We start from the raw sequence: 14,467 nt of genomic DNA on the forward strand, positions 1-14,467 counted from the left end.
CTACTTGTCTTCTTATTCATCCAATGAAACCATATCAATGCGTTAATTTTCCATATCAACACTTTCTTTCAGTAACATAATATAGATTCCACGGAATTATTTCAGAGCTGGATTTCAGAAGTGCTTCAGTCCCGGCACTACTGTAAGAGATATACTAGCTAGATATCTGCAAGTTCGCGATTGGGATCCCGTTCGTGATAGGTTCACCCATCAATTAAAGATCTAGGTGGACTAATAGCGAAAGAGTACGGAGACCATACCTCTTAACCAGTCTAGCTGTTTACTTAACAGTAAACAAGATGACCGCATCCCTTATTGATTTAGCTAGCTGCACACCACTTGGCTGACTCGAGATATACTCTAATACAACAGTCACAAGTTACATTGTAGCTAGTTGTGCTACAACAAAAAAAACTAAAACTAGTTGTTTTTTTTTTAATGTTAATTTAAAAATGAAGCAGGGATCTATGCAACAAAAAGTAGTGAAACAAGAGATGAATGATGGTATTACAGCATAGCTCAGAGGGAAAGTCCCTACTTTGGCACATTAGCTATAACAATTATTTTGCTCAATGCCAAAGTAAGGGACTTTCCCAATGAGCTATGCTGTAATACCATCATTCATCTCTTTTTTCACTACTTTTGTTGCATAGATCCCTACTTCATTTTTAAATTTATAATATATTTTTTTAAATACTAGTATCTGCAGGTGTAGGCAACCTCCCTTGTTTCCCTACTATGATCCCTAATCAAACTTAAAATTCCTATTTTTCCTTATACTTGTTTGCTTACTTTTTTGTAACATTATTATAACTGGTGAATTCATGCTTACCACATCAAAAGAAAGGATGGCACCAGAAAATTTTTTTTGCCTGGACGCGCACCACATCTATCAATTACTGACTTGAGAGTGAAGCAGGCCATTACACTTCGCTTTCAGCTATGTTCATCCTGTTATACAGCACTACAAATGAAAAACAGTAGGAAAAGCACCTCTACAATCAATCCAGTCACCACAAAAAATATGGACGATTTGCAAGCTCCAACTACTGGAATTGAAGTGGCCACATTATGCTTTGCTTTCACCTATTTCAGCCCATTACACAGCATTACAAATCAAGAAAAGTACAAGAAGCGTCTCTGCAATCAATCCAGTCACTACAGAAAATACAGGCAATTAGCCAACACAGCCACAGGGAAACCACATCACGCTATCGCGAATCAACACCTTGTATTGTCAGTGAAAAGAACTGGAATGCAAAGGAGGACAAAGGCAAGTCCATGATACATGTATTGGATGTACTGCAGTTGGCGAAAAGGCACACCTTGGGATGAAGTGATGTCGAATAGTGAAGAAATCATGCCTGTAGCCTTATCCATTGTTGAGTTATGCTTGGCTGGAGGCATCAGTCAGTTAGTCAGTCAGTTAGCATAAAATTCTGTTCCATTGGATTTTTTTTTTAAATTCCATAAAAACTTCTTGGAAGGGTTTGGGGTTGGTCTGAAAACTTTTTTATGTTTGGCTGTGCCTAACCAATGCTACCAAGCTGTCATGAAGGGAAATTGAGGCTGGTTTTAGGGGTTTGGCTGGAACAGCCCAGTTTTTCATGATCCCTAATATACAGTACCACTGTACTGTATGATAAAAAGTTAACAATTAAGTGCAACAAAATATATATATATTTGTCAACAAAAGAAGGAGAACAGACAAAAGTAAATCCCTTGAGCCGGATTTGAACCAGCGACCTATGGATTACTACACACACTACAGTCCACCGCTCTACCAACTGAGCTATCAAGGGATGGTTACTTTAGTTCATTATTTACAACTATAAGGAAAAATTAGGAAGCTTAAGTTGGATTATGGATCATAGAAAAAGCAGGGAAACAAGGGAGGTTGCCTACACCTGTGGATATATGTACTAGTGGACGTTTAATCCCTACTTCAGTCATGGGTGGCTATAGACTGAATTAGGGATTAAATGTCCACTAGTATATCTCCAGGTGTAGGTGATTTCCTTTGCTTCTATGATCTCTAATCGAACTTAAAAATTCCTATTTTTTTCTTATACTTGTTTATTATCACTGGTGAACCCGTGCATGCCACATCATAAGAAAGAAAGGCATCTGAGTTAATGTTTTCATCTGATTGCATGCCCTAGTCATCAATTACTGACTGGAAAGTGAAATGGCATTATGATTTGCTTTCAGCTACAGCCCGTTACAAATGAAGAACAGTAGGAGAAGCGCCTCTGCAATCAATCCAGTCTCCACAGAAAATACAGATGATTCCTGTTACATATGTAGCCGGGAAGCCATTGTGCTACCATGAATTGACACCTTGGGCTGTTAGCAAAAAGAAATGGGACACAAAGGAGGACAAAGGTAAGTCCATGATGTGGGCATTGTACATACTCAGAGGAGGTCCGACAAAAACTAAGCACTGTTGAAAATAAATAATTCGCAGTAATTGCATTCTTCAAATGGTAAATTCGCGGAAAATGAATCCATAGACAAGATTTGGTGAACTGCAAAGCTACTTAGACACTTGTGCAGTTGATTTTCACTGGTTTTCTCTTCCCAACTTGCTGCTTGGCTTTATTTCATATGGCTAGTTATTCATCAAATCACGGCTCTTCCAATAGGTTGTGTATATCGAAACTGAACCACTGGGGTTGAATGGGGTTGATTGCATCATTGAATTAAGCATAAGAAAAGAGTTCGATCAGCGCGTAGTTTTGGTTGATAACCCCATGAAATAGCTTCCCTGTACAAAAAATATGCGCTCACGTGTGCATGTCGGACCTCCTATGGTACATACTGTGGCATGCCAAAAGGCACCTGTCAGGCTGAAGCAATGTCAAACAGTAAAAAAAAAACCTTAACTATTAATTTTGTACCTATATATATATTCTGTATTGTTATTGTATTACTGCTTTTCAGTTGTTATAATAATCCTGTGTGAGTTAAATGTTATCTAACAACTGCATAAAAGAAACTACATAAGATTGGCTAGAAGAACAGAAAGAAATTGATCAAGGCATTCCAGATTGAGTATACAGGTGTACTAGAGATCAGCACAGCAGATTCAAATAGTACAAGTTCTCATAATCATAGCACTGTAATAATTAGACCAGCTTCACAATACCTTCATGGCACCATAACTGGAGGGGGGGAGGCAGGGAGGACATGGCCCTCACAAATTTCCTATTTACATAGAATAATCATATATTTTCATATGAGAAGCAGAATAGGGAGTGAAGAGATATAGTTATGCAGTGTAGTTGTAAGTGATAACATGCTCCACGGCTACTTTATGTAAATGCATGTATGAACTGAGCTGCAGGAACACTATCAATGGGTCTGCATGGATTTTGATCAGTTTGTGGTTGATTGTTAATGGCCCACACATTCTGAAAATCATTCCTACACCCCTGCATGGCACCTTGGTAATAAGATGGAAGTGTCTATCCTTTTATAGCTCGATTAGCAGAGGGGTGAGCTGTAGTGTGAGTAGCAACAATATAAATAGGTCATTGGTTTAAGCAATTTGTTTTATTTTCTGTATTAGTTTCCTGTTTCTTATCATTGTCCATTTCACTATACTACTACCAAGAGTGAATAATAGAGAGGCCCTATTACTATTATCTACTCTTGAGGCCTCTCTATTATTTACTCTTGATAGTACAGATTGCTACAATATAAAGTACTGAAACAAGAAGATCATCTCCTGAAGTGCAAATTTAATCCCTATGCTTTATCCCATAATTATCAAAACCACCATTATATTTAGTGATGTTTGGCAGTTACATAGTATTCCCTCCCTATTATATACTCTTGATAGTAGAATATTCTGTTGAATAATTTTAAAAACTATTCAATGACTCGATCAGCACTTTTTGCACAATGGTGAATCCTAATCTTCTGCCAATCCCAGTCAGCTAGAATACAAAGAGGTGTTGATAGTACATCATACATGTAAAATAGTTGTGACTTCATTAGTCAGCTGAAGGAGTTGCCCTAATGGCAGCTAGTAAAGATCCTGTTCTACTTGAAGAGTTTGCAGAAACATCCTACACTGATGATGGTATTATTACAGCAATCAGGAGACTGATGTCAAACATTGAATTAGCAGTGGAGTTACTAGAGAGAATAGTTGATGATATTAACAAGTCTGTCAAAGCTGCAAGGTCTGACAGTATAGCATTCAGGTAGCTGGAAGTGTAACAATAATATTAGGGGCAGCATTCCTGTTACTCTATCATGTAGTAGGCCTATCATTGGGTCTAACAATCCTAGGATTGGTAAATATGGCACTAGGAAAAGAAATTATACGTCAAGTTGAAACACAACTGGATAGTGAGCAGACAAAATGGGTGGAATATGCAATGGCTCCACAAGTGAAGCAAATAGACTCATCCAACATGGACTTGCAAAAACTCTGGAATATTACACCAACTGCATTACATGTTACTACAGTTGATGAATCAACATGTGTAGCTGAGTATCAGTACTTGTGTTCCCTTGACACTACAGTCACAGCTGCTAACTCATTGGCAACATATTGGCTCAATTTATGTCTCACTGCATGGGAGAGAGAAGTCTAATGGTTGCCAACAGGGTTAAAACAGCAGTTAAATCATGTCAAGATTTTGGAACAACTACTAAAAGTTGTAGCAAAAGAGAAAAATTTGCTTTTTGACAGAGAAATTTGAAGACTTAAAACAGCAGTGATACTAACTACTATAACTGTTTAATTATACTAAGGTAATAGCTGTTTAGTTTAACTGTGTGACATGTCATTTTTAGAGTTGTAATAGATAACCTTGCATGCTACCATACAGTAGAGTTTAAAGTTGTTGCAGATTGTCACAATCCAAAATTATACAAGTCAACTATTATGCAATTTTCGACTGACATTTTTTTGCATATCGTATGAAGTAATGGAAGTTGAGCCACACCTGAGTACTATGGTTTCAAAGAGATTGGGTCATCAACAGGAGAGCTTTGATAGTTGTGCTGTGGCTGAGGTTGCGGTGATGGTAAAGACAATGTGGAGGTAGTCATTCAGGGGCAGTTTACTATGTTCCCAGAACAATTCTGCTCAGTTTTTCCAACATAGTATGCCTTGTGCCTCTCCTTGTGTGGTATCTACTAGTGTTATTACATAGCTAACAGCAACGATCCTAAAAAATGGTAATGTGTTTTGAACTGCTATGATTTGGTGGCAACACATTATCTCCTTCTTCACGATCTTCTTTCACATATAATATAAGCACATTGTTTTCATTGAGTGACTGTGTAAGATGCATTGAATAAATATTTCAAGTACATTATTAGTCTATAAAATGACACGTCGACAATTCTGCAGGAGGGTATTACTAGGGCTGGGAAATTACATCGATTGTGGGGATTAATCATGACTGTTTCTGAACATCATGATATTGATATGAATTGTGATGTTGTGACATCACATGCAAATGCATATTAGTAAATTCAAAATGGCGGAGCATACTGTTGTGGAAGAACTTGTTCCAGAAAAGAAGTCTACACTACTAATTATAAGACAGGTTCTGTTGAATTTCTAAGGATGCTATTATTCATTATGTTGTTTGTATTAAACTATAACTACCTATATATGGCCTTAATTGTGTTGAAAAGTTGGACACAATGTCATGGTGTATTGTTAAAATGAATAATTCAAACAAAGTTGTGCATACAGGATGCCATTGAAGCATGTGAGTTGTAACACCATGATAGTTATCATAATCATGATATGTTGCATCCTAAAATCTTGAAAGTAGTACAATTAATCGCTCAGCCCTAGCTATTACCTTCACCGGCAAACAGAAACAGAACAACACACCAAACTCATTAATAAATTATGCAATCAACAGTTACACATTATAGGCATGGCAATCAAGTCTTGATGATATTGCATGGCAATGGAGATTCTACAAAAGCACTGGTAATAAGTTTGATATACAGTGGAACCTCAGTTAATTATCCAAACCCTGGACTATACCTAGTGTTCAGAAAACTGCTAATCTCTGAAGTTGTGTGAAAATCACCTTAAATGTATCTCAAACAACTGAATTTTGACTATATTCTAATAGAACACATACTACTATAATAGAAGAATCATTTTCTGGATTCAGTTAACTAAAAGTGTGAAGATCCACTGTATATTCACATTACTAGAAGCAGTCTTATATCAAGAGTTCATAATTTACTTAACTTTTGCCTAATTTTGTTTCCTATGATGATATTACAGTTATATATTACTTAAAATAAAATGTAACTTAATATTATTACATATTAAGTTACTTGTGAAATGTAACTTAATATTATTAGCTGTAAATATTAAAGTTACTGAATGCAAGTAACTTCAATTATGAATTAAATTAACACTTCAGCATATATGCATGCAAACCACATGTTTTCACACAGACGGTGGGCATTAATAGCAATGGTCTATGTGGTCACGTGGTACGCATCAGTCCAATGGACAAGGCAGCATCTTTTAATATAGGTGAAAGGTTAATGGATTGAGGTAATGGATCACTGTGTAGTTTAATGGATAGTAAATAGCAGTATAAAAGCCATTTGTAATGCATTGTTGCTCATAGTATTACTTGTTACACCGCGCTGATTGCTACTCGTTACCTTGCTCGTTACATAATATTATTACTTTGTTCGTTACTAGTAACGAGTTAATAGTTTCTAAAAGTAACTTAAGTTATATTGCATGCATTTCGCAAAGTAATACGTTATATTACTTCAACTCGCAAATTGTAATATATATTATGTAACGCGTTATATTACGTAATGCGTTACCCCATCTCTGCATATACCAAAAAACTTCACCAAGACAGCATGTGATAAGGCATACGACAAGGTGGGTAGGTACTAGACAGTTTTGTAACAGCTCATTGCACCTGATACAACATTTAACAACCACATGAAGAAGCACTGCCTCACTTGGCAATCTAAACACCTACAGTGGCAGTAAGGCTTGTGACCATTTCTTGAATTCACACACATGTAGATGTTGAGGTTGAACTATGAGATCACAAACTGCTTGATATAACCAACCCTTTTGAGTACTACATGAGAGGATACTTACAATCTTTGGTTCATGACCACCACTCCAGGGATAGTTATTTATGAGGGGTTGGCAGTGATAGTAGCAGCTCGTCTGCATGGATCAACTGGAGGATTACTTCACCCTTGACGGATAGAACTAAGCCAGCAACACGTCTATATTGTTCACTAATACACACGTGATCTACATTACATCATACACTAAATATAATAGGCCTAAGATACATTATGTAATAGTTAAGTTAGTCCGTGACACTATTACAGTAGGTAAAAGAAGATGCATTAATACAAAGGAGTTCATGTTCTACTCGTCAAAAGAGTTTATGAACTTTTAGTGCTTTATAGATCGACAGCAGAATGGCCAGAACAGAAGCTAAGACTAAAGAAGTGATGATCTCTAAGTTTTGAGGTTGGGAGTGCGCTCTAAGCGTCACTAAAACAAATTACACAAAAATCATTGTGTTGAGGAGGGTAATAAGCCGATCTCAGTTTAATGCAGTGGATCATCATTGTTCCATGTACACAATACGTACTGGTAAAGTTGAATACACCAAATCGTGACTTATTAATTTCACCCAGAATTCAAGTGATCTGTACAAAACCAAACTACATTACGTGAAGTACGTTCTGAATATTTAATGAACCCTAGCGAACCCCATCACTTTTCAGTTTTGTATTGCGACTATTGAGGGTCACATGAAATACCAAGTAAAACAATGCAATTAAGAGTAATATATTTAGGTAGTGCTTAGAGCTTAAGAGTGCTCCTCTGGTTCTAACAGTCTGACAACAACCCACAAACTATTGGAACAAAAGGTACAAAGATGATGACAAGACAATGACACTATCAGCACACTTTTGAAACAAAGGAGGTCATGATAGATTTCACCAGCCCAGTAGAAGCCAGTTAGAACACCAAGAAGTGTTGATGGTGCAACACCATCCACTACACTCGATGTATAAATAGTTGTAGACCAACTGACTCCATCACTCAGAGTGAAGGATCCTTAATGGAAGTTACTCCTACAACCTTAGATCCTGTCCTACTTGAAGGATTAGTGAAAAGGTTACAAGCTAAAGATGGACCACTCAGACAGTGTAGTAAAGCAATTAGCAGACTGATCACAGATATGAAACTAGCAGTGGAGTCATTGGAGGAAATAGCTGATGATATTAACAGTTACAATCAGTCTGAAGAGATTAAAAGAGCTACTAAGTATTGTTATCAGCTTGGTGGAGGTGTAGTAGCAGCACATGGGATAAAGGGTATGCTTGACTGTGGCATATCTGATATCCTATCATCAATCGGAATATTACTTGGAACATCCTCTATAGTAATTGCAACAGCTGGTCTACGGCATTTAAACAGGGACCTGGATCGTAAGGTGAACAGCATTGTGGAAAATCAAGTAGTCCCTCTAATGGATCGTTTACAAGATTCCATTAAAGAATTACAGGTACACTGGAAGGGTGTGGCAGGGGTGTGTGCTACCCTGTGTGTTAGTACAGTCAGTCAAATGACATGGATCAACTATCTGGATTCTCTGGACACTCCACCAAGCACCATTGCACCAGTCAAGTCATCAGCAAACGTTCTCCATTCAATTTGGGCATTTGTACAAGACAAGAGACACCCGACAGCAGAACAGATTATTAACCAATTGTTACCGCAGTTACATCAACAGATAAAGGATCTAAAGGATGCTAAACAACAACTTGATAAAACGACATCACAGATCAGTAATGTCACTTCAGCTGCTAACAAACCTACTGATCTATTGCAACTCTAGTTAAAGTAGCAGATAACTTGAGCTTGCTGTTGCTGTATATGCTGTCAATAAGTGTACTCAATTCTTGTACAGTTGATTGTTGTTGTAAAGATAAATTTCAGCAAATAGTTAGATTTTGGGTCACCAGACCAATAAGAAACGACCTGAGAAAGGTATAGAATCCACAGGTTACAAGAGGTGATGAATGGCATTGAATATACCAGCCTATACAACACAGTTTGCCAGGCTATCAATTATGGTGGCTGCAACAAATTGCATAAAACCCGTTTTGTTGAAAGTAAAACATGGATGCACAGTAATAAAGTAGTGTACTAGTATCATCATTCTGTTTACATAATACATACTTGACTATTTTGATAAAAAATTATGTACCAAATCATGATTTATATTAACTTCACCAGAAACTCAAACGGTTTTACAACACAGTACAATGCTTGGAGCTTGTTCAATGCCCAATCTAACATCTCCTGTGAATTAAATTGTCAATGCTAAGGCTCACATGAAATACCACATAAAAAGTACGTATACAAGCAAAAACACCTCAGAGAACCGACAAGACTTAAGTGTTGCTAAGAATACATTATACAAATGTGACTTCCTTACTGAATCAATGTATTAAACAATGATAAGGTAGTTACAGTGTACTGACCTATGACATGATATAGTCAATACTGCATAGAGGGAAACTTTGGCGAATAGCAAGCTAAATTGCACTTGGTGAAATAAACTTTGGCAAATTCAAGCTCAATGTTTAGCTATGAAGTTGCTAATCTGAGACACTACGAGTAATTGGCTGGCAAATTTGTAGCAAAATCACCAAATTTGTCACCAAAGTTGTCCCCCGCCAAAGTTTCCCTCTATACGGTATCACCAAAGAATCATTAAGAAATGCTGTGTGAGTCCAAGGCAAGATAGAGAGGACCTTAGTTGTGTATGTGAAATGATCAAGGTACAAACATTTTTCTTCTTCATAAATAATAACTTCAAGTGCCCATCCCTTGATAGTTCAGTTGGCACTGACTGTAGTATGTGTAATAATCCATAGGTCACTGGTACAAATCCAGCTGAAGGGATTTCTATTGTTAATAAGCCCTTTATCTAAGCACACAGTCAGGAAGTCAGTCAGTACTTCTGCAGAAGCCTATTGGGTATTGCTGAAGACATTTTCGGGCTTGACCAATACTGCCAAGGTGCCATGAAGGTATTGATCCCTAATATACAGTACTACTGTACTGTACAATTATGGTTGATTTCATTACAAACAAAAAAGAAACCATGCCCCTAACATTTAGCATGCATGATAGCTCTGAGATGAAAGATTAAGAAAGGGATAGATATTTGCTTAAAACCCTACCACAAATGAGTTGCAAATTAAAATATACATTGTGTGATGCATCATTTAGCCTCTAGCCTAGCTCACATTTAGAATTTTTTTTTTAATTTTGGTATATGTGCTTCTGTAATTACTTTAGCGAAGTACCTTTCCTCCACACTTGCTTACATGGGATAGTTAAGGTACAAATATTAATAATTAATGAATTAACATAACCTTTAAGTATCCCTTGATAGCTCAGTTGGTAGAGAGGTGGACTGTAGTGTGTGTAGTAATCGATAGGTTGCTGGTTCAAATCCGGCTCAAGGGATTTACTTTTTTTTTGTTTCTTGTTTATTATATTTTGTTTTGATTCTGTGAACTGTTACGTACTTAATGAAGATGAGAAGCACAAAAAAATCATGAATGTAAAAGACAAAAACAATCCCTTGAGCCAGATTTGAACCAGCGACCTATGGATTACTACACACACTACAGCCCACTGCTCTACCAACTGAGCTATTAAGGGATGGACATACTAACATCTTTAGCACTGGTCTTGTGTACCCTGAAGCTAAACATATTGGAAATCATTCATAACACCAAGTAATCCATATGCTAAACAGCAATAGTGACTATACAATTAGAGTATTCTGTATCAACTGTGAGCCTTATTAGAGTAGTATTAGTGCAAAATATTGCGGTGAAAACATTTAGATTATCTTAGGATACCTTATAAATAACTTGAAACTCACATTTAGAAATTTTAAAAAGCTCAAGTTCAATCACCACTACCTACTACACTGTTATATAACAAGATTAAAAAGTTCAGGAAACCAGTAACTCTTTTGTAATGTACAAAGCCAGACGATCATAGTAGGCTAATTACGCATGTTGGCGGCCAATAATTTTCATAGTTTAGTACCAGCCATTACTTCACTGCAGTGTTATAACAGTCTAGGAAAACAACCCAGCTATGCTGTTTAATTGCACAAAACCAGACCTTCTATAGGAGCGTTGCATGCCAGTTACATGACAATTTGGAATTTCACTTGTTTTCTCACACAAAATATTGACCAGAAACCAGTCTTACCATATTTTGATGGCATCTTGGCAGTATATTGGTCAGGTATAACCAAGCCCAAAAGTGCCTTCAGTATGACCTGAAACACTACCAGTAAGTTGCTAAGAAACTGTAATATATTTTAGTGGAATTTTATGTTGACTAACAAATTGTCAGACAAGTGTATCTCAATAATGGCAAAGGCCATGGGCTTGAATTGAAGACTTAAGAAAGAATGGTGCCATATTTAATGTTTTCATCTAAACTATCAAATACTGAAAAAAAAGGTAAACAAACAATTAAGTAGGAATTTTAAGTAGAGCTCGGCGGTATTGAAATTAGAATACACGGTATTAGTAACAGGAAAATATCATGGTATATCGGTATATAGTTAACATGTCATTGTAACAATTACATCATTTCTTGGGCCTAGTATGAAGTGGTATCATCCCAAAAACCAGAAAAATATACAGTTCAGTACAAGTAAGCATGTGTTGTAATGTGACAACCTCAAGTTTTTGTTTAGTGTGTATCTGCTAAACCATCAACAGATTGGATAATTAAACACCAAAGGCTGGGTTAAAAGCAATCCTATGCCGGTATTCATCAATAAACCGGTATTTCGATATATCGGTTATCAAACGCTGTCACGATATGATAAATGATTATGATAATTTATCATGATAAACGGTATTACCGATATATCACAGAGCACTAATTTTAAGACGATAGCCGTGAAACAAGCCTACACCTGCAAATATACTAGTGGACATTTAATCCCTAATTCAGTCAGTCTACAGCTACCCATGCTACCCATGACCGAATTAGAGCCACTAGTTTATATGCAGGTGTAAGCCACCCCTTGTTTCACCACTATTTAAGATCAAACTTAAAATTCCTTCTGCGTACTTCTCACTTCAAGAAATGTACTTTGTTTTGAAAGAGCCACTGTTAAGCACACAAAAATGATTTTTCACTAAGAAATACAGGAGCTTGTACAAAACAAAGTACACAACCTTGAGTTTATGTGAAGCGCTGAAATCTATTGAGAATCTTTGAGGCCCCATTGTTTGCTGGTCCTACCTCCCCTGCATATCGGTACCGTGATATAGCTAGAGTATCACAATATTCATTGTTCAATATGTATCACACATTACTAAACCTGAACAACAAGTAAAAACTGCTGAAAACCAGCTTTATTAGAATAGTTGACATGCAAATCCACACAAACTTTAGCTACCCAAACAAACCCCAGATGATCCCAAGAGGTTTGGTATCCTTGTGACTGTACTGTATAGCTAAAATGTTTCAAGTGAGAAAATTTTGTTGATTTCAAGGCTTTTGGGGCTAACAGTGAAAATTTTATCCTTAGACCTCCATATATACTAGGGCTGAGCGATACTACCGTTTTAGCGATATATCGCGAATAATTTAAAAGTATCGATATCACGATATTTTGTTATTAACTATCGTGATACCATGTCTGTACATTGCTGTCATTAAAAATTCATTTGCTATGCAGTACTAGGCCAAGAATCCTTGTAAGTGATAAAGTCCACCCACCTGGTTTCCTCTGCAGAGAGGTGTGAACACCACAACATAACCTCAAAGCATGTGTTACAATAACTGTTACTGTAAACAAGAATGATAGTGGCTAGTTTACTATCACCTATAAGGACTTCCTGCAGGAATGCTGAGTAATACAGTATGTAGCAGCAGCTATGATTAACTTATTCATAAGTATCGTGAACTATTCAGTATCGTGAATAGTGGCTTCAGTATCGATCGTGATACTAAAATGGCAGTATCGCTCAGCACTAATATATACTACATTGGGATTGTTTGCAAATCCACAAAATTTTAATTGCAACATTACTCAACCTCAAAAATATTCCCCCTTAGGCCACCACAAAACTGAATGAAAGCACAAAGCATTTTGAAAGAGGATCATAGGTCCTTCCAAAGGTGATGACAACAGATGCTTAGTGATAACTCTTAACTATGTGTACCTGTCGAGTGTCTTCTGACCCAAAGTTTCTCATGTACAGCTCATACTCTGACAACGGTGGCATATCTAATATGTTGAATACTACAATGTCTAACTCAATCAGCCTCAATAGCTCCTGTAACAATAATACATTAGATGTCATGAACATTATCACATCACACACACAACGCACACAGTATCAATGGAACATACATTTTATGTACTAGCTGTTAAAACAGCTGTTTTTGTTTCATCACACACACACACACACACACACGCACACACAAAAACATTCACACATAGATACAAAATATATACCTCTCCTCTTTTCTTAGTCTTAGCAGCTGCCTTCTTACTGATAGCCTGCTGTTTAGCAGCTACAAAATTCACTATTGATCGTGAAGTGTGCAGTTTTGTTGATGACACAGAGGGTGTAGCTGATTCATCACTCTTGTGGGCAGGGCTGCCTGTAGTAGTATCAGGTGATGCCTGAAGTAGTGCTGATGGTGTTGTCTCTTCAGACACTACAAGTTGTTGGTTCTCAGCTTCAATGGCTTGTAAAACCTACAAAAGCATGGAAGAGAAGAAAGAAATCAGTTAGTGGCAGAGAAAATTTCATGAAAAATATGCTATACTTTTATTACTTAGCATTGTGATGAGATAATTTGGGCTGTGCGATAACAGTAAAACCTATATCTCGATAAGAGACAACCATTTTATCTCGATAATTACGAAGTTTTACTACTATTATCTCAGTAAGCAAATTTATTATCTTATTTACAATAGGTATCTAGATAATCTTTTTATCAAAATTATCTCCCAGCCGAGACAGTACAACTGGATAAGACAATACATATTATCCCACACAGCACCTAGACCTCCTGCAAAAATACACGCACACTTTGATCCAGCCTTGCAAAATGCTTTATATACAATGTATAGCGTTTGAGATGCAATTTCAGTTGACATTACCTGCATCAGGTCCAGACGGTCAGTTTCACTGGGGGCAGGTGGTGACTTGAAACTGTGAGATGAAGAAGACGATGATACAGAATCAAAGTCTTCATCCTCGTAATCATCAAATTCCTCTTGATCATAGTTGTACTCTTCTGCTATATCTCCATCATCATCCTCAGCTTTAGTCACCTCTATCATAGGCTGGACGGCCACCTAGTGTGACACCATTGATAATGATATAATGGCATATTTTA

The 14,467-nt window shown here is 36.9% G+C and overlaps 1 protein-coding gene and 3 non-coding genes across 6 annotated transcripts in view; 1 reads left to right on the forward strand and 3 right to left on the reverse strand.

Annotated features, from left to right (window-relative positions):
* The window catches only part of LOC136269124 (cytoplasmic dynein 2 intermediate chain 1-like), a 36,074-nt gene that overhangs the window by 19,591 nt on the left and 2,016 nt on the right, over positions 1 to 14,467 (reverse strand). For all 3 annotated transcript variants that reach the window (XM_066064600.1, XM_066064599.1, XM_066064601.1), the window contains 3 exons: positions 14,229 to 14,426; positions 13,575 to 13,820; positions 13,279 to 13,392 (listed from right to left, as the gene is read on the reverse strand). In XM_066064600.1, coding sequence (XP_065920672.1) covers positions 13,279 to 13,392; positions 13,575 to 13,820; positions 14,229 to 14,426 — 558 coding nt within the window. The remainder of the gene's footprint in view (positions 1 to 13,278; positions 13,393 to 13,574; positions 13,821 to 14,228; positions 14,427 to 14,467) is intronic.
* On the reverse strand, positions 1,719 to 1,802 carry Trnay-gua (transfer RNA tyrosine (anticodon GUA)). The gene is given in 2 exon segments: positions 1,719 to 1,754; positions 1,766 to 1,802. It is a non-coding gene; the product is annotated as a tRNA-Tyr (tRNA).
* Trnay-gua (transfer RNA tyrosine (anticodon GUA)) lies at positions 10,454 to 10,537 on the forward strand. The gene is given in 2 exon segments: positions 10,454 to 10,490; positions 10,502 to 10,537. It is a non-coding gene; the product is annotated as a tRNA-Tyr (tRNA).
* Positions 10,652 to 10,735, reverse strand: Trnay-gua (transfer RNA tyrosine (anticodon GUA)). Its single transcript is given in 2 exon segments — positions 10,652 to 10,687; positions 10,699 to 10,735. It is a non-coding gene; the product is annotated as a tRNA-Tyr (tRNA).

This window comes from Dysidea avara, chromosome 10 (genome assembly GCF_963678975.1).
Source record: "Dysidea avara chromosome 10, odDysAvar1.4, whole genome shotgun sequence".
Classification (NCBI taxonomy): domain Eukaryota; kingdom Metazoa; phylum Porifera; class Demospongiae; order Dictyoceratida; family Dysideidae; genus Dysidea; species Dysidea avara.